This window comes from Miniopterus schreibersii (genome assembly GCF_964146895.1).
Source record: "Miniopterus schreibersii genome assembly, chromosome: 2".
NCBI lineage: Eukaryota > Metazoa > Chordata > Mammalia > Chiroptera > Miniopteridae > Miniopterus > Miniopterus schreibersii.
The window spans coordinates 14343873-14370012 of NC_138102.1; the positions used below are offsets into that span (position 1 = coordinate 14343873).

The 26140-nt window shown below is 37.0% G+C and overlaps 1 protein-coding gene across 1 annotated transcript in view; it reads left to right on the top strand.

Annotated features, from left to right (window-relative positions):
- TNKS (tankyrase) overlaps positions 1–26140 on the top strand; it is a 159650-nt gene that overhangs the window by 42255 nt on the left and 91255 nt on the right. Inside the window, exon 3 of the mRNA XM_081130258.1 lies at positions 2459–2554. Coding sequence (XP_080986384.1) covers positions 2459–2554 — 96 coding nt within the window. The remainder of the gene's footprint in view (positions 1–2458; positions 2555–26140) is intronic.

Consider the following 26140-nt stretch of genomic DNA (forward strand, 5'->3'; position numbering starts at 1 on the left):
GAAAATTTGAAGTTCTGAAGATCTGGCTTTAGGACCTAACTTGTAGTTAGTGGTAGAGTTGAGAGTACAAACAGGGTCTACATTTTTAAAAATGAGTTTTAAATATTATCATTACCGGATATGTATTATGCCACTTTTGTTCTCATTTAATCCTTTCAGTAATCCCTTTTTATAGAAATTAGATGAGTTTAGAGCCCTCTGATCTAGTTTAGATACCTTTTTTGCTCTTAAAACTCTTAACTGTGTTTTTTAAAAAAATTCATATCTGGTGAATTACAAATGGGTAAATATTTTCTAATGCGGATTTTGTTATCAGCATCTGGTTTAGAAAATTCAGCCATTTCTACCCTATTGCCACATTGCTCTGCAGTGGATGTTTGTGTGTGTTCAGGTCCAATGCAAGAATTAGGTATGACTCAGAAATGCTTAGAAAACAGATTATTTCTAGTAAAAAGATTGTTCCTTTAAATATCACCTAAAGTAAAGCAACAATGCAGCTAAACTTTAATGGCAGATTTCTGTTGCATAATAGCAAAGATATAAAGGTGAAGTACAGCTTACACCAAAAAAGATTGTTTTAAGTGACTTTTGGAGGAACAACAGGCTTTTAGTGTTTTGCCTCTACCACTCATTAAGCTGCGAAATAAAAGTTCCCATCATATTATTGTCAAGCCTTGTTAAATTAACATATTGCTTTATCTCTTGATGTGTGTAATAAAAAACTCTGCTTTTCAAGGTTGCTGTTAATTCTGTTTTTCTACCTTTGTATGTGATCACTCAGTAGTATATTGCTATAAAGATACAGCCATAGCTGCCAGCTTTACATTTGATTCCTGAGTTGCTTCATGATAAGGACCCTTTAAAAGCCAGATCTTCACATTGGGATTTCTTCCTGGAATAAAAAAAAGATTGCCGTGAAAGCTTATTCATTATGATGAAAGTAGCTACAGTTTGATATTGTGGTATTTGCTATTTTATTCTACTTACTCTTGACTCTATAAACAATAATTATGTTCTTGCTTAGTTAAGAATACAATAAATCAGAATAAAATACTACAGAAAGTTTTGGCAAAACCTCACTGTGTCTTTTCAAGCCATGGCTAGTTCTTATTATCCCAAATCTGAGAGTGCCCAAGATTTAATGCAGGAAATGCTGATAAACACTGCTCCAGCAGCTGTGTCCTAATTCTAGATAGGGCTATTCCTATATATGTTATAACAAAGGCATTGACTGGATGGCTTATGCATGAAAGAAAGGGGAAGAGCTTCATAAACAGCTGGACTTAATACTCAGTAATAGATGAGGATTGCCTGCACATATTCCAAGAGAATGTATGTACTTTAGCATGGAACTGTTAATGAATGAAAATTTGGGACTCATGAGCAGTAGTGCTCAGGTGTTTTAGACATTATATAACACATCTTTAAATACTTATTTAATTAAGTATTTCTGCTTCATTTTAAATTTATGCTATAGTATAGTGGTAAGTGATATAACTCCTGTTCTCTCCATCAGTACACAAAATCTTAACTATTTGAACAATTACTATAGCTTGTGATTGACCTGTGCTTATTTGGACTAGTTTTAATACATTTATTAGTTTAACCATTGGTTGGGTAGTGTTGCAGCAACACCTGTCCTCTTCTCCCTATCCCCACATACCAGATGTAGTTGAGAAATGTTTTGGGTTAATAAATTATTATATCTGGATTTTACTTAAACATTGATTGTTTTGGGGGGCCCCACATCTAAGAATTCTCTATAGCTTCTTTCTACCCAACATAGCACATTCAATATTTATTCCTTAGCATATACTATAGTGCTTGAGTTTCTGTTTCTAAACATTTTGATGGAAAGCATTATTGGAGAAGGCAGTCCTTTTTTGCAGCTCGACTGCAGGGGACCAGAGTTGCATGCATTACTATGTCTGTGAAACTTCTTGGAAGCAAGCCAGTATGTTAGGGTGAGAGATTCATATGTAAGCGGTGAGCCACTAAAAGGCTTGCACAGTATTACAACTCTTCTGAGGAGAGGAAGTGTTAGGAAATTCAACAGCAAAGCAGCAGCAGCAACAAGCAGCCACAGTGGTAGTAAAGATAGGGCAGGCTCACAGTTAGCGTGTGCTCTGTGTGAGGCAGTGAGCACGCAGCTCCCCGTTCTGCTGCCTGAAGGAGCAAACCCAAACTGTCTGTTGCAAGATTTTTCTGGTTTCATGTTTATGATGTTAAGTCATGTGATAATACTGTACCATAAGTTGCCAACTTTGCTTTACTCTAGAGAGGATCCTTTGCTGCAGTGCTTTTCCCCCTGTTCTTTCTTTTTCTTTCTTCTTTTTTTTTGAAAGAGAAAAAAATTGTGCAATGTATGTGTATGCCTACACCATGCCGAGACGACACTTACCAGTAAATAATCTTTGTATCCCTGAGGTAAGATACTGTTTCTGCTTTCCCTGCACAGTGCTGCTGCAGCACGGAGCTGATCCAAACATTCGGAACACTGATGGGAAATCAGCCTTGGACCTGGCAGATCCTTCAGCAAAAGCTGTTCTTACAGGTAAGAAAACCGAGAGCTACCAGATTAGTTTATCTATGGAACTACTGGCTTGATTTTAGAAAATCTTTATCCACTGAGTTTTATTTTTTTCTTCTGCTTAAGCTCAACAAAAATATATGCCGTTCTCTACTTCATTATTGATTTGATACATTAACAGTCTCATTAATTGCTATGCTTGCTCTTACAAACATTAAGCACTACGATTGTTTATTCTGGTTAGAATTTCTGAGAATTATAGCATTAAATGGCAACATGTATTATTCCCTTACATTTTAGTCATTTTTTATGGTTTAGGTCATAATTTTCTATACCTCATCTTCTAGTTGATTGTTTTGAAGACCTTCACTGTGGAGCAAGCAAGGGCATTTATATTACTTTATAAAAGTAGTTTTGATCGGAAAGGCAACCTGCTGCCGTATTACTTAGATCAATAGTTAAATAAAATAGGATGCTGCTCTTTCCTTGCCACCCTGATTATATTTTTATCAGATCTTCTCACTTTACCATGTTACCTAACTACTTTTTAACTGAGGCAATGTCCTTTTTACTTTAATGAAAATGTGGGGCTTAAGTATTAGGTTTTATTAAGACAAATGTCAATAACCAACAAAGAGGAAATGATCTCTCATATAGTATAGAAAATAATGCTATAAGTAATATGGTATTGAGCAACTGTTTTCATTGATCTTCATTCTCAAAATGCTGCATTGGATCTATTTTTGTTTTTATTCTTAGCGTCTGAGTTTTGCTGCCTTTGCCTTCTTTTACTTAACTGACCTTTGTGATTTGGAGCCTCTTTGTCACTGCAGTACTAAGAGTATTGTTTTAAGTGCTTGTGTGCAAGTAAATGACTTTCAGCTTCCTTTAAATTTGCCCATGTTTGAAGAAAATAAATCTTTTGTTCACTTTTAAGTTTAGTGTCCATGCTGTGCATTTTTAACAAAGATTCTGAGGTGAATGGAAAACATTTATATACAGAAGGCTTTGAAAATATGTGAAATTCTGGTTAATTGCTCTGAATAGGAAGACAACTTCCCACTGTGTTAAAATTAATATAATCTCTGCTAAATTAGAGTAATGTGATTTTTCTCAATTAAAAGGTTAGGTGATTGGGATGCTGGATCAAGATAGTATACACTAGAGGAATAAAGCTATTTTAAACTAGTGTAGATAAGAAGAAATTTAAATATAATTATAAAATTTTAAATAATGAAATTAAGATACATAGCCTCAGGCCTGCTTAGACTTTGCAGCCTTTCGGTGTCTTCTTTTCACAAAGCCCTAGCAACAGTCACAGCCTTGGATTGGTCTCTGATGAAAGAAGAAATATGGTTCATAATCATAGAGGTAGATTATAAATGCTGACCAAGACTGTCTATATCTAAGTGTCCTCCCTCTGACCTTTCTTTCTTTTCAACCCTCAACACCTGCCTTGTCCATTTGTTAGATTCATTTAATGCAACACTGCTTTTAGATCCACCTACATTTTTCTAAAAGACAAAGTTTTAAATATAAGTTAATTAACAAGAAGAAGCTACCTCCTAATTTAGAATGGATTTTAGGGGAGGTCATATTGGCTGTTGCTAGTTTGGGAAAGAGCTGTGGCATAATAACTCATGGAGACTGAAGATTCCTGGAGAACAGATACCATACCTATGTGTTAGACTTAATTTGGAAAGCATCTAGCACTGTGCTTTGCTTAGATAAGGAAGATGTTACTTTTTCCTGGTTATAATACTGTTCATTATTCTTTTCAAGAATATTCACTTTTTTTGGAAATGACATACAACTTTTCAGTTATGATTTAAAAAAGCATTCTAGAACATTCTAGTAATAGTAATTAACTTTGTGGAAAATATAAGCCACTGATATTTGCACATTCGTGTTATGTAATGCAGTGAAATAACACTTAAGTGAAAGATATTTCCAAATGTTTTTCTGCCCATGCAGGTTCTCTTCTAAGCAATTCTTTGAAATTGTAATGGAAGTATTATTTCTGAAGCTAAGTTTAAAAGATTAAGCATTGATAAAAGGGAATCTTTTGAAAGGAATGACTTAGAGTTATTAGAGGTGATTCTGGGTGATGTGTCATTTTTTATTTTTATGGCAGATGCAGCTGTAGCACCCTTACTTACCTTGTGAAGTTTCTATTCTTTATAGTTACATGAATATTCTTAAAGTATTATTTTGAAACATGAATTTATAATGAATTCATAATATCCTTCTATGGATATATTTTAGGTGATTTTTAGCAAATCCTCTAGTGTTTACCATTTAGGGAGGTTGTTTTCTTCCTCGTGAATTTGTCATTTTATCAGTTCCATGGGAGTTGTACTTCTTTACCACAGCCAATCTTAGCGTCCACAGACAGGGTTTCTCTCTCGATTGCTGGCTGGCGTGTGTAGGATCTGGAGAACGAGGAGCTTTCCTTTTAGGGACTGCAGTCTCTGTATTATTCCGGGAGAGCCACGCTGAAGTTAAAGGTGGTTGACAAAGGGAATGCTTATGAAGGGGGTAAGGATGTAGAGGCGTTTCCTAATCATGTGAGGGGGATTTCTTTGGGGAACAGCGGGAAGTTGGGTCAGGAGAACTAGTGACAAGAGATTGAGTCTGAGAGTTTGCAAAAGGATAGATGACCAAAGCAGAACCAGGGATGCGATGCCAGGGATGTAAAGTGGGTGAGTTTAGATGGTCACAAGGTTGCCATGATAATTGGTTCCAGCAGTTCCTAGTAGATTTGGGGGTACAGAAGTAGGGAAGAAAGGTATATTTGCACCAAGGTGTCTCAAGAATAAACTTAATCTGGATTCATTTCCTCTAAGGAAATCCTAATCTGTGATTGATGGGCTGGCTCCCAGTCTTTCCAGAAAGAATCAGCTGTGGCTCAGGCTAGAGGCAGTGTTGAGGGATTAGGTATGTGCTTGCTGAGCCTCGTGTGTTAAATCAAGAAAATGTATCTGGAATATTACCTCTTTTTTCCTTCTTCAGTGCTTCTTACTGCTTTTCAGGTAAAACCAAAGCCTTCAACATGATCAGTGAGGATTTAAGTGATTTGGACCCTGCCTATACAGGTTTGATTACTAGGTTTTGCTCAAGCCAAAGTGTAGGTTTCCTTTCTATTTCTTACACGTTGCATCTAACCTGCCAGTAATTTTGGCCTACCATACTTTCAGATCCCCAGCCCCACCATTTCTTACCAGCTTCACTGCTCCAGCCCATACACACCTTCATCATCGTTCTTTCATGACAGCAATAGCCTCATAATAGATCTCTGTGCCTCCACAGAGATCTCACTATAGTTCTCACTATAGCTGGAGTGGTCTATATAAAGCATAATCTACCCTGTGATTAGAAAGCTCTTTAATATATTCTCATTACCCCTTAAAATCCAAACTCCTTAACCATAGCCTACTACGATCTGGCCCCTGCCTTACATATCTCTGATCTTGTCTTCTACTGTATTTGTCCTTGATCTCTTTGCTTCAGCTACAGCTGGATGGTTGCTGTTCCTCAAACAGATGAAGCCCTTTTCTATGTCTAGATTAACACAGGCTATTTACCAAAACTGGAATACTGCCCCAGAACTTAATGTGATTCATCAGTTAAATCTCCGCTCAAAGATTTATTCCTCAGAGAAGTCATCTTGTCCTCAATCCCGTTAGCTTACTTTATTTTCTTCATGGATTTATCGATATCCAAAATTGCACATTTTTTTATATTGTTGTTTGTTTACCCCAATAGGTTGAAAGCTTCACAAGGATTTGGACTTTTATGTGTCTTGCTTACTTCATTGTGCCCAGGACTTAGACAAGTACATAAAATGATTAAGTAAACAAATACATCTCGGGTCTGATTACTGTTAACAAGGCAGCATATTTTCCAAGTCCTATAAATACTCATTAGCCAGTAATTTTTTGACATCTCACATCATAAATTATAATAATCTATTAAATTTTCTACCTCCTAAAAATTGTTTTGAATTGCTGATGGTCATGTACACCTCTTAAAACAGTGTGTTAAAAATATTTTTTAATTGGTATGGTAGGCGAGGTATGTACTGAGCCTTTTATCAAAAGATTTCTTGGCTAGCTCCTTTGATTAAGAACATTTCAATTCTGGAAGGATCAAACTTCCTGCAGCTGTCACATCAGACTTCCTGATGTCAAACCAGGGCCTAATTTTTACTCTCTTGTCATTAATGAATTGTTTTGCGCTTGGCTATATTATAATGTAGCATATTGCATATCATGTATAGCATATTAGAGCTTCACTTATATAACCAAAATTGCTATTTTCAATGGTTTTTAAAAAATTTCTTATTAACATTTGCTTTCTTAAAATAGCACATGTGATATTAGAATTCAGTAGTGCTTTGATATTATAAGGGTTAATAAACTCTATTCAAAATTTTTGTTAAACTTTTGTTTTGCCATAGTTGTATATTTACATGCAGTTGTAAGACATAATTGAGAGAGGGTCCCCTGTACCCTCTGTATTATTTTCTCTTACTGGTAACATCTTGCAAAACTGTAGTATAGTATCACAACCAGGATATTGACATTGATATGGCCAAGATTAAAACTATTTTCATCAAGACAAATATTGTTCTGTAGTTTTCCCTACTTTATTTATTTGGATGTTATGGTAACACTAGCTTCATAGAATGAGTTAGGAAGTGACCCATCTTTTATTTTCTGGATTATTTTTTTCTTAAATGTTTTGTTCAATTCACCAGTGAAACCATCTGGGTCTGGCACTTTCTTTTTTGGGGGGAAGAGTATTATTTGATTCAATTTGTTTATAGATATAGAGCTAATTAGGTTGTATACTTCACCTTGTGTGAGTTTTGGTAGTTTTTGTCTTTAAAGGAATTGGTCAATTTCATCTTAAGTTGTACAATTTCTGCATGTAGAGTTGTTTGTTTTCCTTTGTTAGACAGCTTTTGATGTCTACAGGATCTGTAGTGATATATCTCCTGTTTCATTCCTAATAATTGGTAATTTGTGTTTTCTGTGTTATATGTTGCCTAGAAGTTTGTCATTTTTATTGATTTTTTTTCAAAGAATTCTTTCATTGATTTTTTTTCTGTCTTCACTTTTATTGATTTCTGCTTTTGCTTATTTTTTTCTGCTTACTTTGGGCATATTTCACTCTTTTTCTAGGTTCTTGAGATCGTAGCTTAGAAAACTGATTTGAGATTTTTCCTTTTCTAATATATGCATTTAGTGCTATAAACTTCCCTCTCAGTACTACTTTAACTGTAGTCCATAAATTTTGGTATGTTCTATTTTTATTTTTATTCAGCTCAGTGTATTATTTTTATTAATTCTCTACTTCCTCTTTATCCCGAGGATTATTTAGTAGAAGTATGTTATTTAAATTCTAAGTGTTCAGAGATTTTTCTTTTACCTTTCTGATATTGCTTTCTAGTTTGGTTCCATTGTGGTTAGACAACACTCTTAATGTTTTCAGTTATTTTCATTAAAAATTTTTTGTTTTATGACCCAGAATGGGGTCTATTTTAGTATATGTTCCATGGGCACATGAAAAAAATGTGATTTTGGCTGTTGCTGCATGGAGTGTTCTATAAGTATCTATTAGTTCTTGTTGGTTGATGGTGTTGTGTTTCTGTTTCCTTGGTGACTTTTCCCACATGACCTCCACTGATATTATGGGATGGGAGGATGACTGGCCTTCTCACCATTGGGCTGTAGTGAAAGACTGTCACAGTCCATGGTCTGACATTGTGGAGAGGAAGGGCTAATTTTTACCTGCAGAGATAAAAGTTCTGGCCCCCAGTGAGCTTGCAAATCAAGGCTTATCGCTAGGCCTTTGCTTCATAGGTGAGGGTAGGGCCACAGATTTTTTATTTTTGTTTTTGACGGTTTTGGTAGTATTTGACTGGAATAGACTAGTTATTGTCTACAGGTTTCTGTCTTTCTAGGCTGTTTGCTTCCTGCTCCTTTGGCTAGAGAGAGCTGGCTTCTTCCCCTCCCCTCCCCTCCCCTCCCCTCCCCTCCCCTCCCCTCCCCTCCCCTCCCCTCCCCTCCCCTCCCCTCCCCTCCCCTCCCCTCCCCTCCCCTCCCCTCCCCTCCCCTCCCCTCCCCTCCCCTCCCCTCCCCTCCCCTCCCCTCCCCTCCCCTCCCCTCCCCTCCCCTCCCCTCCCCTCCCCTCCCCTCCCCTCCCCTCCCCTCCCCTCCCCTCCCCTATTGGCATTTCTGGGTTGTCAGCTTCTTCAGCTCTTTAGGACTTGGGAACACCCCACCATATTGTTCCTTTGGGCACCAAGATCCCCAACCAGTCTGCCTTCTGTCCACCTTTGAGTGTCTTATGTCCATTTTATATATAATATTCAGGTTTTTTAGGTGTACTTAGTGGGAAGAATAAGGAAAACAATTTGTACTCTATTTTCCTAGAAGTCTTGAAATTATTTTTAATCAATCATTATGCAAATGGTACTCTGAGTATGTATGCATTCAGTGAAACTGCATGAACAGGAGGAGTTTTTGAGGCATACCTATTTTTCTAAATCTACGTGCTGATCAGAATTCTAGATTTAAGCCACTATAAGTTACGAGGGGTATAGTATTGGACCCTCAGTACTATTTACCCAGTACTGCAGAGAGCACAGTTATTTCATGCTTTACCTCTTTTTTTAACTGAGTAAAAAGAAAAATTATGATTTTAGTATTTGTAGTTGAAATAATTCTGACTAAAAGTTATCAACAGCCTGCTGTTTTATCAGTGGGTAACTGGTAGAGAAGCCCATAGTTCCTTCTTTATTATCTTTCTGTGTGCTGTTCATTAATTCCATTTACTCTTTGGCTCAGCCCTAGGGTTGGAGTAGCCTAGTAGCCAGTACTTTCCTAGTTTGTCTAATTTAGAAGAATTTATTTTCTGAAACTTTAAATAAAGTCACTGAACATATGGCATGGGGTTTTAATTATTTAAAAAATGAGGTGTTGTTGAGTGTTGGAATAAAGGGATTAATAGGTAATTATTTAGCATCAAAGAAGTTCCATATTAAAGCAACTAATTTAGTGTTGGATTTACTGGTGGAATGTTTACAGAATGCCATCTTTTCCTGCTGTAACCCCAGCTTTGTCAGTGTCCCTGGCCTATTACTCATTCGTAAGGCTGAGGAAACTGGAGCAGAATATGATGCAAAAGATATAAATTGACCTAAAGCAAAATCCTTTGAACAGATACCTACTGTTATGCCTGCTATTTTCTAAGAACTGTCCACATACCTCACCCCTTCCAACAAGCCATGTAAGCAGGTATTAATGAGGAACAGGCTGGTAGGAAGCATCTAACTAGATGTGCATCCCCATTTGCTTAGCCATAGGGAGTAATTTAGTGAAGCTTTGGAGTAGGAGGGTTACTGATGACCCAAGGTGTCACAGTGCTCTTCCCAAAAGTTTATGCTACACAGAAGAGAAAGCATCACTAGCAGCAGGTTTATGCCTTTCCTGCAGGGACAGCAGCATAGGCTGTGCAGCACAGTTACAAGAATTTTGGAATTGAGAATATGTGCATTCGAATCCAGTTCTGCTGCATTCTAGTTGTGTAAATTTGGGAAAGTTACTAGTTGCCTTTCTAAGAAAAGTCTCAGTTTTCTACATTTTCTCATTTAGAGAGTAGAGGTGATAATACCCACTTCTATGAATGTGTACAGAATAAATTTCTTAAATCTGTGTTGGTTTTTATATCCCAGAATTTGCCACTTTTAGCCTCTCTAAAATAAACTAACAAACTTACTTTTTAGTTTGGTTAGGTGCTTTAAAAAAAATAATCCTCATTACATTAGGGGAAAAAAGAAAAAAAGCACCTTTTGTGTATAAATTCATACTATACAAAGTTTTTTATTACAGTGCAATGTCTGGCTCAGATTAGAACCTCAATAATGATAATTTTTGTTATTGAAGAAAAATTAGATAATCAGTTGTTATGATAATACAAAATCATAATCCAGTATGAATGAAATAAGCTCTCAAGATGGAGATTCTAAAACTTTTCTATTCAGTTGATGTTTATGGATCACCTAATGTTCTACATAAATCCTCAAAACTTTTTAAATATTTCATAATTTTACCCAGAAATTCTTTTACCATAAAACCTCCATACTGTATTGATTTTCTCCCTGATAAAACAGTGTATACATCCTCATGATGTTCCATGACCCATCTTTCCCACCCCAGCCATGATATTGTCATAGTCAAGAGCCATTTTAGAATATTTGGGGTGGATAAATGATTAGGAACCATCTAAGACTGAGAAAAATCCTACTTCAATGTGACATTTTTATAGATATATTTTCACTTACTTGCTTATAGGTCATAAAATGCACTGATGAGAAAGAAATCATTGGTAATTATTTTATATAATTAGGTTGTTATCTGGTATAGTGGAAGAAAGTTTACTAAAAACTAACCTAATTTGGGGTTATCGTTTGAATAAAATTGTCTCTCGCTCTCTTTTTGGTAGAATTAATTAGATACCACATTCAAAATATAAATCTTATGTTGTGCTTTGAAATATCTCTCATTCCAATCTATAGAATTTTCAATTTTATATATAAACTTATTCTTGTTTAATTTTTTTTTTCTTTCTGATTTTTCACCTTACTTCTTCAGTTACAGAAGACTTAAAAATAATGCTATAACAAAATCTAACATGGTTGGTTGATTTTTTTTCCCTCCCCAAGAAAAAGGTGACAAGTTTTTAAGAATTTTCAACATGAATCCAGTATAGGATGCAGATTTAGTTATCATGAAATGGCAATGATGCATGCTTCAATGGTTGACTCATTTATAGGTCTTTTTATAAAAAAGGGGAGACTCGTTTATAGGTCTTTTTATACAACAGTGGCTTGTATGTTCAAAAGTATTCAAATTCTACATTCAAATCTCAGAAAATAGCTTTGGGTAGATCTCCAGTGGCAATTTTATATGTTATTATTATTTATGTACCCAGAGAATTTAATGATATTAATAGCTGAAACTAGTAATTAGACCTTTGATAAGTAGAAAGATGACAATTTCGTGTATTAACATGCAATGAAGTTTTTACAGGTTATACTGTTTAATGCAAATTCAACTGCCGTTTTTCCTCAAAATTATACTCTCAACCATTGGATAATGAATGCAATTGAGGTATTGAATTGTATGGTTCATACAATTGTATGATTCATATGTTGTTGGTAATGTCAATCTTTCTCCAATATTTATTATTTTTTTGAAATATTTCCAACTTACAGAAAAGCTAAAAAATAGTAAAATAAGAACATACATATTCTTCCAAAGATTCACCAATTGTTAACATTTTCCAGATTTGTTTTATACTTTTTCTCTCTATATATATGTTTTTTTTCTCTGAACTATTTGAAAATTACTTAGTAGACTTTGGGATGCTTCACACCTAAATACTTAAGTGTGTATCTCTAAGAACCAGAATACATTTACCACATTTGGGAATTTAAGCATTGATTCAGTAATATATTCTAATATACAATTTATCTTTCTACTGTTTTGTAAAAATATTATCTTGGCCTATGACTTTTTCCGTCAATACCGGGTAGCTCCATTTCTTTAAACAGCTCTTGAGCGCTTGAACTCTTACATGGACAGTTAGAGATTGGTGTACCTCTACCTAATTGTCAGCCCTTTTGTACAGATGCTGTTAGTATCCACTGAAACATTTGCCTTTTTTCTTTTACATCCTTTACTTTTGGTTTAATGATGTTACTACTATCTGTGCTTGTTTTGTTCTTTACAGAGATATTTGGATATGGGTAGTAATTATGTAACATGGTGCATTACCACTTACATCAGGCACTTAAAAATGCATGATAAAAGTCAAATTAAGACTTTTTATTCTCCCTTCAAAAAATGTATTACTGACCTTCTCAAAGGAGTTGAATGCATTGGTGACCCAGACTGGATTTTCTAACAATTTCTGATTTCAACATTAAAATATATAAACAAAAAATCATCCATTATTTATAATTGCAAAATATTAGACCCTTCCTAAATGCCCACATATAGAAGAGTAGTTGAATAATCTGTGGTGCATAAGCATAATAGAGTATTTCATGTCTATAAAATAATGAAGTTCTCTATGAACTGAGGGTGTAACTTCCTAACAAATATTGTTTAGTAAAACAAAGTATGAAAGAGTATTTATAATATGCTACCCTTTTGTAAGAAACAAGACTGATAGCTAGCCTCCAAGAATGTCCCCAATCACCCTGCCTGTTCCTATTCACATCTTTGTGTAGTCCACTCCCACATTGTATCAGGGTTACTCTCTGTGCCCAATAGCATATGGCGGAGCTAATGTTACTTCCAAGATAGTAGTAAAAGACTGGAACTTTCATCCTGGACCTTATCTTTTTCATGCTCTTTGATCACTTGTTCTGGATGAAGCAAGCTGCCATGTTGTGAACTACCCTATAGAGAAGCCAATGTTGGGAGATACTGAATTCTCTGGCTAACAGCCAGTGAGAAACTGAGGCCTACCAACAATCAAAGAGAATACTAGGAAGCAGATTCTCCAGTCTCACTTAAGCCTTAAGAAATTGTAGCCCCATCTTGTAGCTTGGATGCAACTTTGTTAGAGATATTAAGTCAGAATCATTCAGCTAACCACTCCCAGATTCCTGACCCTCAAGAAACTCTAGGAGATAAGTTGTTCTTTTAAGCTGTCAAGTCTTGAGATAATTCGTTAGCCAGAAATAGATTATTAATACAAAGGGGAAATTTTTATAAAGAGGAGACTCATTTAACTGCTCCCCCCCACCCCCAATGAAACACGAGAAGGATAAACCACAAAATACTGAAATTAGTTACAGTACCTCAGAGGCGTGGGGACTCCAGTGGGAAAGGGGGAGGTAAGACATTTTCTAGAGTATACCTTTTTGTTATAATTTTAACTTCTAGAAGTATGTTAGTTGTTTTACATATTCAAAAAAAAAAAATTAAGGATGGGGGAAAACCCCTAAAATTTGAATGCAGAAAGAAACAAATGAAACATCTGCATTTAGAATAAATAGACTTTCCAAAAAGACCAAAGACTGAAGGCTGTGTTTTCCCAGCTGGAGATGAAACACCAAAGACGTCTTGCCAGAGCAGAGCAAACAGACTGGTGCAGACCAGGGCTGAGCAGGCAGAGCAGAGCAGAGCTGCCTACTCGGCTGTAAAAAAGAAGGAACTCTTACCCTTTGAGACAGCATGGATAGACCTAGAGAGCATTATGCTGAGTGAAATAAGCCAGTCAGAGAAAGAGAAATACCATATGATTTCACTTATATGTGGAATCTAATGAACAAAATAAAGTAACACACAAAATAGAAGAGAACAGACTGACAGCTGGCAGAAGGGAGGGCTGGGTGAAAAAGGTGTGATTACCAGGGGGAAAAAGGGATGGGGGAGGTAGAAGAGAGTAAAGGAGGGATAAATGGTGATGGAAGGAGACTAGACTTGGGGTAGTGAACACACAATACAATATACAGATGATATATTATATAATCATATCCCTGAAACCTATATAATTTTATTAAGCAGTGTCACCCCAGTAAATTCAGTGAAAAAGAGGGGCCTGGCCCCAGGGCTGCCTGGCCCCCCGGGCAGTCTCACGGCCATGCTGTTTTCACAGCAGCGTGCTGTGTTACCATGAGCTCTTTGCACTAAACTTTCCTTCTTCACTGCACCTCAAATTGAGGATTCCTGTTGGCGTTTGAATTGGCATCAGTGACCTTCAGTTGACATTCTATGGTGCCCAAGTGGGGCTCTGAAGCAACTACCCACTCACCTGAAACCAACTTGTCTGGTGCCTAAACAGCCCCTGCTCTCCAGTTGTCTTCCTGGAGGCACCTAAGGATCTTGGGAATTCTGCATTATGACTAATTGAATTGAACTTGAGACTAATGAAATCTTTATAACACCCTGTTGGTTAGATATTATTATCTCTAAAGTTCAGAGAGGTTAAATCTTGCTTTCAAGGTAAGACAGCCTTTGAGTGGGAAAGCCTGGGGTGAAGCCCAAATGTTCTAATGCTGGTGTCTACACTCCCTCTGGGGAATCCTGTTTATCACCCTCATATAAGCTCTCGCAATTTGTAGATACAAATGCAGGAGGGAGCTATTGGGTTGGCAGTTGTTTAGAAGCCTTCAGTCTTGGGAAGAGGTGCAATGAGACGATGAGAGTCTAGAATGTGAGACACTCAAGGGCAGAATAAATGGCTGTCTTCCCTTATGGGATTCTCAGTGTATGGTTCAGAATTGTGGTAAGTAGGGTATAGTTATGACAGGTAGTGATGGACTCCCCATCTCATGTGGCTGGGATGCTTCTGATGAGCTGAACATCTGTGCTAGGGATCACATCATGCTAGAGCACTGAGAAACTGCATCCCTGCAAGAACCACCTCTTCAAACACTCAGCTGTGACAGACAAACAGCATTTTGAAAAAGGGAGTAACTCTAGACAAATGGACCATTCCAGACACGCAGTATGTAATACTTCTGACATAGTCACTGCTCACACAATGGCAAGCTCCACATCTAGACAATTTGATGCATAACAATAGCTGCAAGCACACCAAACTCTTTGGGCATCTTGATTTTTTTTGTCCAAATAACCCAAGCATATTCTAGGAATCATATGCCCACTTCAGCTTAGATAGGCAGAAGGGACCCAGACTGGAATTTCTTTGAGGCCATTTCAGACCAATTTATAAATTATTATTATTATTTTTTTAAGGATATAGCAGACATTTTTTTGTTTCAAGAAATGAAAAAATTGACTCACTTGAAAAGAGTTTCCCCATCTTGAAATAGGTGGGTGGATCGTAACATTGGAGAGCCATTCTAGTCTATATGCAGAAGTTCCATGAATGGCTAGTATGTTCCCTCCTAGACTTGGGAGAGCTGCAGAATGGGGGAGGGACAAGGGAATAGATAACTGGATTATTGCCCCCACACACACTAGCTCTATCTAGACGAACTCCTCCTTGATTTTTGAGATGATCTAGACCCCTTTTAGGTGAAACTGAGGCTGCTGTATTCCTGGGGATAGGAGCCATGTCCTTGGCTCCCCGGGCTGCTCTGGTCTTTCTCTGTTTGCTCTCCCTCAGTGGTCCCGTGGGATGTGAGGACTGACTTGTCCTCCTGCTTCCTTCCAGAGTGGGAAGGCCTTTTGTGGGAGCTTTCTTCTTTTCCCTTCTCTTCCTAAGGGCTTGAGCCTTGTGCTGGGAGCCTTGTGTCTCTGGCCTCCTTCCTGTTCACGCATGTTGTCTTTACCCTGTTGGGCTGAGATGAGGCGTTCAGCTCCTGGACCTTCCACGGTCTCTGGAACATCTGCTGGTCATCTCCCCTCCTGTATCCACACTCACACTGCCCTCGGGTGTTACTGCTGCCGCCCCTGGTACTGGCTCCTGGTTAGGCCCTCCAGTGCCAGGTTAGGAAAGACAGTGTGTCCCTAAGCATAGAGTATTTGCATGAAGCATGTTGTTGGACTCCTTCCCCACCAGCATAAGCAAGAGAGGTGGCCCCAGATACCTCAGTGGCTATGGGAAGGTTTCTGATGCTGACCCAGTCTTGGTCACCTTCTCCATGGAGCTCCATGACCTGTGCCAAGAGGAGAAACAGGGAAGTAGGAAAGAAAATAAGTGAGACTAGAAAGGGCTGTCACCCACCTTCACGATCTTATCATTAGAAGAACCATTGAAGTCACTAAGTGCAGTCTCCAGGTGATGCAGGAACCCCCCTTTGGCACCCCACAGGGTCACTGCAGCTCTGCTTGGACAGTTCCAGTGCCAGGGAGAGCACTAGTGCAATTCACCAGTGAGCCTCCTCCCACTTTTACTTTATACACTTGTCTTAGTGCTTCTACAAAACAGATTCCTAAAGGGAGACTGCTGGTCAAAAGTTATGTCCAGCTTATATTCTGAGAGCTACTAACAAATTGTGCACCTGTGTGCAAAGCATGCTGCAGTGCCTCAGATTTATGCGAAAATCGGTTCATGGCTCAGATCCTCTCATAGTTAAAAATTTCCCACAGCAGATCAGACTGCCTGAGTCCACAGCAATATGTGAGCGTTACAGACTGGACATCCAGATGCTGTTGACAGCATTACAACATCTGGTATGGGGTCAGAGAAAGTGACATCTAAGGGACCTTGGATATTCAGACGCACTCAGGACCTCTCCAATGTGGCAAGGCCTCCACATATTTGCTTATCTGGCCTGAGCCCTTCCACATGCTTTGTTTCCCTAGGCAGCCTAGGAGAGCAGCCTGAGAGCTTTCAGTTGCTCTCATGAAGCATTGGACCCCTTGCTGATAGTCTCTGCAAAAACTTATTGCTGGGTTCCTCCTATGTTCTGCTTCCAACACAGGTCTGTCCATCATGTCCCAAGCTGGTACCGCATGGGTACCACTGTAAGCCTCCCCTGGTGGTCTCAGGAAGAACACCAGGTCTTCCCAGTGTTCAAACCCATCTTTTGCATCTGAAGGGGGCCATAATTGTAGGTAAAAGAGCAGCTAGTGGCAAGCTTCAAGTGGGGCTGTTTTTTCTCATGACTGTAGATGGATATTTTTACAAGCTTCAAAGAAAGTGGCCTGGCCAGCTCCAAGCTCTTCGCTGACTTGAGGCCCCTGACCCAGGTGTGGTCATGTTTGGCACTAGCTGCACCGCTGACAGCCAGGTGTGCCAGCAGCATGACATCATCAGGCACTGTGAGGTTGGGGCTGGTGTATGCGATGCCCACAGAGACCATTTGCACACAGTTAAGCACATTGATCACTTCTCTTCTGCTGACCTGGATGAAGTCGCTCTCAAACGTGGGAATGCTCTTGAACATGGCCAGCTCGCCCTTGCACAGCTGCCGCTGCAGCTTCCCCGTGGAGCTGCAGAACCTGTGCAGCACGTGGCTGCTCTGGGGCCTGCCCTGCCATAGCATCTCGTTGCTACTCTTGTCTGTCTTTCATTAAGACCGCTGCACGTCCTCTGCAGATCCTCTGCCACTGTCTGAACTGCAGCCCCTCACAAGCTGCCTTTAAGCTTTTGTGGTCTACAGTCAGTTGTCACACACAGCCCTGGAAGGAAGGGACAGCATCTTCCTGCAAGCAGCCACCCCACAAGGGGGCAGAGAGTGCCGAAGTCTTCTGTGTTTTGCTATGTGAAACACAAGTATGCTTCTTCAAGGCCACCAGTTTTCACACAGCTACCACATGCAATGAATGTAAGTGATTAGCAGTACCAGGAAAACTGTCTTTGTTCATCTGTAAAGGTGATACTAATAAGTGACAAGTACTCAAGGCTTTATAAGAATTGAATGTATTTTTGAGCTTTTGCTTAATGTTTTCTTTTATACTTATCATAGAATTTCTGTGAAACATTAACTCCTGTAGCCAAGTTGGAATTTAAGAATGTACGATGTAAAGGTTTAACAAGGAAAAGCGTTCCTAAGGATCTCCTTGTCCTTCTCAGGCCTGCTTTTAGTTGTAGATGTCTATAAACCGCTTTCTCAAAATTTCAATTATTGGGCTGCTTCATTTATTTCTGGAAATACTGGGTTTGCTAGTTGTTGCCTATAAGGGAGCAAATAACTAGACTGCATTAAGAGTTTATTAAGTTAAACTGGAATTAATATATTATGTAAGGTGAGTTTTGCTTTTATTTTTCAATAAAAGGTTTTTAGCTTGTTGGGGGGGGGGTGAATAACCATGGTGAAGGAAATAAAGAACTAATCCAACTAACTTTTCAATACAATAACTTTATATCCTAAGTCTAGAAAGGGAAAAAAAGGCAATTTCACACAAATTTTTAGTTATTTTTATCAAGTTGTTTTGCAATGATAATGGTGTAGTAATTCTGAAACTCTCTTATGTATATTGTAAAATTGAGTAAATGTGTTGGGAGTCAAGGCTTTTACTATGGAATAAGAAGTCTGGTATACAAATGTAGAATGGGGGAAAACAAAGGAAAACCCTGTGGAGCTGGGGGGAAATCTCCTAGGTCTGCTGCAGAAGAGGCCTAGAAACAGTGTGTCACCCCAGTTGCAATGGAGCATGGTTCCCAGATCTTGGTTTCGGTGTTATTCCTATACAAGCTATTAAAAGAGCTCTTTGAAAAAAAAAAGACTGATTTCAGGGCTAGGACAGGGTAGGTATAAGATGAGCCTGGACTATCTTACTGTAGTAGAAAGTAAGGGAGTGATCGATAAAATAATAGAGGCATATCAAAAGAACACATGACCCACCTTAGAGGGGATTCCACTGACCAAATCTGGGATACTTTGACCATCAAAATCAATAATGATAGTAATATTGATTAAACCCATTAGATAAAATAGGAATAGAGGTGTTCATACAGTGATGAGGGAGCGAGGGAGGGAGGGAGGGAGGGAGGGAGGGAGGGAGGGAGGGAGGGAGGGAGGGAGGGAGGAGGGAGGGTACTTCTTTCTTTTATAGAATGCCCACTGTTAAATGTGGAGTTACTATTGTAGTTTGAAAATCACCATCACAGTAAAGACTGGTTAAGACAAGAATTAGCAAATGCTCAATCTCAAGGACCAAATTTGATGAGGAGCAATATATTTGCATCTTTTTCCATAGATTAATTATTACTTGGAAAAAACAGTAACCATATTGTGATGAAACTTGACAATACCTTTATTGAAGAGGCAAAATTAACATCACCAGTGAGAGGCAAATGAACCTTATGTGCTGACAGATGTACTACCTGAGAAGGACACAGCATCTCTTATATTGTATTCTAGCCAAGGGAGCATAACTAAATCTCATGAGGAAACATTAGGCAAATATAAGCCTAAGCACATTCAACAAAATAATTGGCCTGTATTTTTTAAAAAGATCAATGTCTTGAAAGAAAATGGCTTAGGAATTATTCCAAATTAAGAGAGTAGAGACATGACAACTAAATGCAAAATAAGTGATCTTAGACTGGAGGGGGTAAATGCTATAAAGGATATTATTAGAATATAACAAAATTGAAATACTCTATAAAAATACCAGTATAAATTTTCTGAATTTAATTACTGTACATTTTTTATGCTTACGTAAGAAAGTGTCCTTGTTTTTAGGAAATAGACACAGAAGTAATAAAAGGCAAAGAGAAACAATGTAACTTTCTGAAATGGTTCAGAACAATTAATTATTACTTATAAATAAATACATGCATAAAGAGATGGAGAGGGACAGAGGATTTAAAGCACATGGACAAAATAGTGAAAATTGGTGGGTTTGGACAAAGAGTATACAGGAGTTGCAAATTTTCTGTTTAAAATTATTTCAAATAAAAAAATTTTTGGAGTTATTACTCTAGGCAAAAAATAAAATGACAGGTCAATAAATTATTGTTTCTACTTTTCAACCTCAGTTAGTCTCTGTTGTACATTTGTATTTAGGAAAAGCGCAATCTTTTTTTTTTTTACATTTTTACTTCTGACTGCATTGGTGTTTTTTTCTATTTATTATTGCCTCAAATTAAATGCCTGTTTCTTTTCTATGAACGAAAGTCAGTGTTCCCTTGCCTTGTTTTATTTAGATCAAAACACCATCTTATGGGCATTGTTATAATTGTTAACTCTCCTTGTTTTCTGTCTTATTCTCTTGGGCATTAAATGTGTTGATTGTTTCGAAACAAATGATATCTGTACCCCTTTTTGTTCTTTTCCTTTCCTCAAGAACACAAAAAACTGAGTGTTCCAGTTTGGGTAAGCACATATTCGCTTCATTTTCTGAGGATACGTTACCTTAGTGGGCACTGGTTGGGTACTGCCTAGTTCCCAGGAAGCTCTTTAACCAGATTAGTCTTCTTAGCTTTGTGCATCTGACTATGACAAGGAGGTGAGCAGTGTTTTCTAAGTGAAAGGATGAAGCTTATTCAGAGTATCTGAACATTGTACAGCTGAGCACCATCCTCAGACAGCTCTAGAGTTGCTAGACTGTGGATGTGGACATTGAAAGTCGTCTGAATTGACAGCCTGACCGGGCACGGAGAAGAACACAGGGAATCATCTGCTCAAGTCTTTTTGAGTGAAAATGGAAAACGTCTAATTATCTGAAATGACTATGACTATTATGTGGGGGAATTATTATTATTATTTTTTTAGTTTTTAGGAGATTAATTATCAGGAAATCAGTGCTAGGTAAGGAATGCTTTACAAATAGATGCCCATTGATTTGTAGATTATCAGAACTTTATTTTCTCCAGTTTGTATCATACTGTTTTTTCTTTCTCAAGAGGAATTACATTCTGTGTATCAGTTTTTATGTTCTTTCCCTCTGTTTTTTTTCTTTGTGGGGAAAGATTCATTGCTCTTTATAATTCTAGTTATATGTATTGGGCTTCAGTGTTTGGAAATAGGCCCCAGGTGAGTGAGAAAGAATCTTTTTTTCTCTATTGATGTTCTAAGCTTTCCATATGTTGTTTTTCTATTATTCTATTACCCTCCATTGCACTGAAAGTGAATGATATATTGCTTATGACAGGACATAAAAATGACTCTTGTTTTTAAGAAGTTATTAGAATGCCAGTGGCAATAACAGACAGACATGGGAGAATATTCTTTTCTCCAGAAGAGTAACAAATTTTGCGAACTTGTTTGCAAAATAAGTCTTCTTTCATTTTTAAAACCTAATAAGGGAAAATAAAATAACTACTTGCCCATACTCTTTGTAAAACAAAAACATGCCAAGTAGAAATATTAATGATGATTTATAAAAGAGAAGGCTAGCTAAGAATACAGAAGGGAAAGAAACTCAATTAAAAATGGAAGCATTATTTAAATGCTTTATGCTTAGTACTATACCAAAAGTTTGTGATTTCCTCATTCCTTTCTCTTAAGGATATATTTTTATACATGTTTGTCTCAATGTTTTATTTTTTATCCTCACTTGAGGATATGTTTATTGATTTTAGAGAGGAAGGGGGAGAGAGAGAGAGAGAGAGAGAGAGAGAGAGAGAGAAACATTGATGTGAGAGAGAAGCATCGATTGGTTGCCTCCCATATGCACCCCGACCAGTAATCAAACCTACAGTGTAGGTATGTGCCCTGACCTAGAATCAAACCCACAACCTTTTGGTCTACGGGGACAACACTCCAACCAGCTGAGACACCCAGCCAGGCCTTTTATTTGTTAGAACACCGGCCAGCTTAAAGCTCTACTGCTTCATAAAAAGTTCTTTGAACCTTTTATATTTCCCTATATTCATTTACCATAATCACAGCTCTCATGTGAATGCTACTTACTCTCCCCATTATTTAAAGTATGGTTTGAGCCAAATGCCATGCTTAAATATCATCAGATACTTTGAATTACAGCAGGTTTTGGACCTAAAGATTTTCTAATCTCCTGGAGAAAAAAATAGCCATGATCATACAACCATGTCCATGTCTCTCTCTATATATAGAAGCAGTGTTCCCAATGTTGTTATTTAAAGCAAGTCAGAGTGCTGCCTTATCAATTCTTGAAGTTTAAAATTCAGGAACACTAGTTTATGTTTTTAAATAGACCTATGTTTAATTGCTCTAAAAACCAGTTAAGCTTTCAAAGTAACCAGTATTTACAAACTGTAAGTTGCTTATTCACAGGAAAACAGCCTATTGACAGTTTTTATTGGTAGGATGTAAGAGCAGCTTTCTTTTGATTTTTCACCAACCATTTCTCCATTGGCTAAAAAAAGAAAGAAACTTTTTAATTGAGATGGTGAAATATATATGATTACTTTAAAATATATTACACAGTTGGTTTTCTTTCTACTGTATAATCTTGTTCATTTAGTCCTTTATTTGTATGACTTTCTAGACTTCCCTAGGTATTTTTCAATGAAAGACCTTATATTTTCTTTATCATGTAGGAGAATATAACATATACTTACTGTGTCTTATGTGTTTAATGCAGTTCAGTAACTTTTGTATTTATCTCTGATTAATGTAAATGGATTAATTAGCCACTGAGGCTATTTCTCAGAAACTACCGTGAGTTCTTAGTGTCATAGTTAAGGGATTTGGGTTTGTGTGGTGAGTGTATTACTAAAGTGAGGGGCGAGTTGATGGAGTGTGCAGAAGCAAAAGGACTTCTTTGAGTACTTGCAGTCCCTATACTTAGTAGCTTTCATTTGTTTTCCCTTAAGACACTCATTGCTACATATGTTTTCCAGTAAATTGTATAAAGCTTGCTGTCTCAACACAATCAGGAAAATTTAAGAGTACTGGGAAATGTGCTTTTATTTACTCAACAAAGGGTAATTGCAGAAAAGCATCATGGGCCTCTGCAAATCATTCCCACTGTATTTCAACTCCTTAGCTGGAAAGTACTTACTCAAGGAATGTATCAAAAAGTCTGTCTGGTAATTATGGCACTTTCACATTGTGACCTGGCCAACATCAGGTTTATCCTTAAGTACAAGGTACACCCTTTGAGTTATTGTTTTGGAGAATTGTTTACCCCTGAGCATTTTTAGTTAGACTGTAATATTGGAAAGTAAATAAATTACTATCTGACTGGACCTATTATTTTCAAGAATCCGTCTTCAGTTATTAGATGGCAATGATTGAGAGTTAAATTACTAAGAGCACTCCAAAACACGTTCATCTTTAAAAAAAAAATTATTCATTTGTACTCAGGAATAATTTTTTCATTATCAGTTAAATGCTCTTTTTGAGAAAGAAAATAGCACCTTATATACAGGAAATGGTGTAACAGCTAGGCCACAGACAAAAACAAGGTCATCGTGAACTCACAAAATATCAACCATCATCATTTGGCTAATAGGAATGACAGCTGCTTTTTTTTTTTTTTTTTAACCCAGTCATAGAATTGCCACCATTTTCTAACAGCATCCAATCTAGAACAAGCCTCTGCTTCCTTAGGCCCTTCCCCCAAAACTCCCAAAAAATCTCAAATGCTAGAATAGATTCTATACCCTTTTACTGAGCTGCCCCACTCTTCCCCATGGCACGTGCTCTCCCTCCCTGTAACAAGTAACAAACACCTTGTTCAAGTATAGGTGTGTTTCTGGTGGTCTTTGGCTAGAGGGCGTTGACACTTTTCTTAAAGATATTTCTTAAGGTACAAATTATTTTTCCAACATTTAGGAGTTGAATGCTTTGTTAATTTATATATATATATATATTTTTTTTTTTTTTCTTTTTTCTATTGTATGTTAGCACTTACATGGCAGATATATTGGTAGTTATTAGGTATATAAGGATAAACAAGGCACTCTGTCTACCCTCTAGGAAATTGCAAATTGAGCAATTGATATATTTTCATACAATAACAGTGAGTCTGATTTATTTATAAATTTCTGTATAGATTGTACTTCTTTTTCCCATATTTCAACTGAAGGCAAACAGTGCTTGAGAATTTGCTAATTTTGTATAGGGTACAGAATTCTGATTACCTTTGCCTACTACCTTGACAAGGGCTAAATTTTTGGAATTTGCTCATATAAACTTGAGTACCATAGAGTATTCATAGCATTATAAAATAACCTCTTTCTTAGAATGTGTATGTGTCAGAGAAAAAGCGACAAGAACAGAAAGAGAGACATTTATTTTGTAACTCGGTCATAATGATTTACACAGGACCACCTGGTGGTCAGTTATGATGATATGTTGATATATTATGTTCCTTTCCTAAAAGAATTTCTGGAATTACTGTTAGTTTCAAAAAGTGCCCCAGGATATATCTCCACAAGTTGTTTTCTGTAAGATGTAGAAGTTTCTCAGTGCAGTATATGTCATTTAAATGATATTCATCTCACACAAAGCAGAGAATGAATTTTAAAGCGTTTCTTAGTTTTGTTCTTCAGCAAATAACCTTTTCCAAATCTTCTTATATTCCAAGACAAGTCATTGGGCCCTTGGGATTTAAAATTTTTACTTCCTAACAGCTATAGATAATTCTTTACAAGCTTGATGCAGAAGTATTGGCTTAAATCTTTTAAGGTTATTAGGATGAGAAAACATTAGATTGTCAAGAATCTGAGAATAGCTTGCTGAAATTTTATACTAACTCACTCTTAGGTAGTCTTTGTCATTATTCTTGGGTAATTATTTGCAGAAGCCATTATACAAATGGCTGGTTCTATCAATTAAGTCACATTTACTCAAAATGAATGCATAGTATCTTTTGCTAATACAGAATGAGAGATTATGTAAAGAAAGAATCATTTTCAGTATTTAAACTGTGCTAGCTGCCCTTAACTGTAGCTTTCTCTAAAATGTATAACTATTATTACATAATTACAAATTAGAAATGTGATTTTATTTGAAATAACTGTCTACTTTTGTTGTATTAAAACTTCCACAAACATAATTTAAATTTTGTTTGTGTCTCTATGCTATTTGGGCTGGCGACAAATAATCTGAGATGGTGGCAGATGGGCCAGAATAATGTCACCCTTCCTAAACATGACCAGTCATTTGTCAGATTGTTGTTATATGTATAAAATAAGTCTTAATATTATCCTTGAAATAAGACTCAGTTTAATTAGTTTAGAATATCAAACACCATTTTTTAGCTCCAATTTCTTATCAGGTCTTTTCTGGGGATATTTTGATTCTCTATTTTAAATGAATTAATAGTATCTTTAGTAAAAATGTGTTAACAGTCTTGAATTAGTGTTTCAGGTTTCTTCAGATAAATTCCCAGAAGTGGAATCGCTGGGTCATAAGGCAGTAAATGGGATAGGAAGAGACATGACTTGGAGTGGTGAACACACAGTACAGTATACAGATAATGTATTATAGAATTGTACATCTGCAACCTATATAATTTTATTAACCAGTGTAACCTCAATAAATTCAATTAAAAAATGGTTTAGCCCGGCCGGGCGTGGCTCAGCCGTTGAGCGTCGACCTAGGATCCAGGCGATCAGGGTTTGATTCGTGGTCAGGGCACATGCCCGGGTTGTGGGCTGCAGCCAATCAGTGACTCTCTCACCATTGATGTTTCTATCTCTCTCTCTCCCTCTCCCTCTCTCTGAAATCAATAAAGATATATTTTTAAAAAAAAATGGTTTATACCTTGGTTTGGTTTATACCGTATGAACCTTGGTTTATACCTGCAAAAAAATACTACTAAATAAACATATACTTTAGTATCTCATAAAAATTCATGTAAATGCAAATCGAAACATAGAACATTCATTATTTTACCTTTTTGGAGGACTTGTCATAATAGCAGCCTGATTAAAAGTATATAAGTACTACTTTATACTCCATCGTCATAAAGTAGCTGATAATATTATACTTCCATAATAGTAAAAAAAGATGAGTATTTTATCTATTTTCATATACATTTTGACTCAGTGAAAGGAAGACACAGATCAAGTAGTAACCAATTCTGCTTTATTAAAATAATTTAATGAGAAATTATTCAGATAGGTTTGCATTTTACCCATATTTCGAAGTCCCTTACAGACTCTTTAGAAGTCAGTTTTTATTAAAAATTTATTCATTAGACATAGTCTTGAAAAGAAATAGAAATTTGGAGTGATGCCACATTACATGCATTAAGATAGCTACTATTAAAATAAAAAACAGAAAATAACATA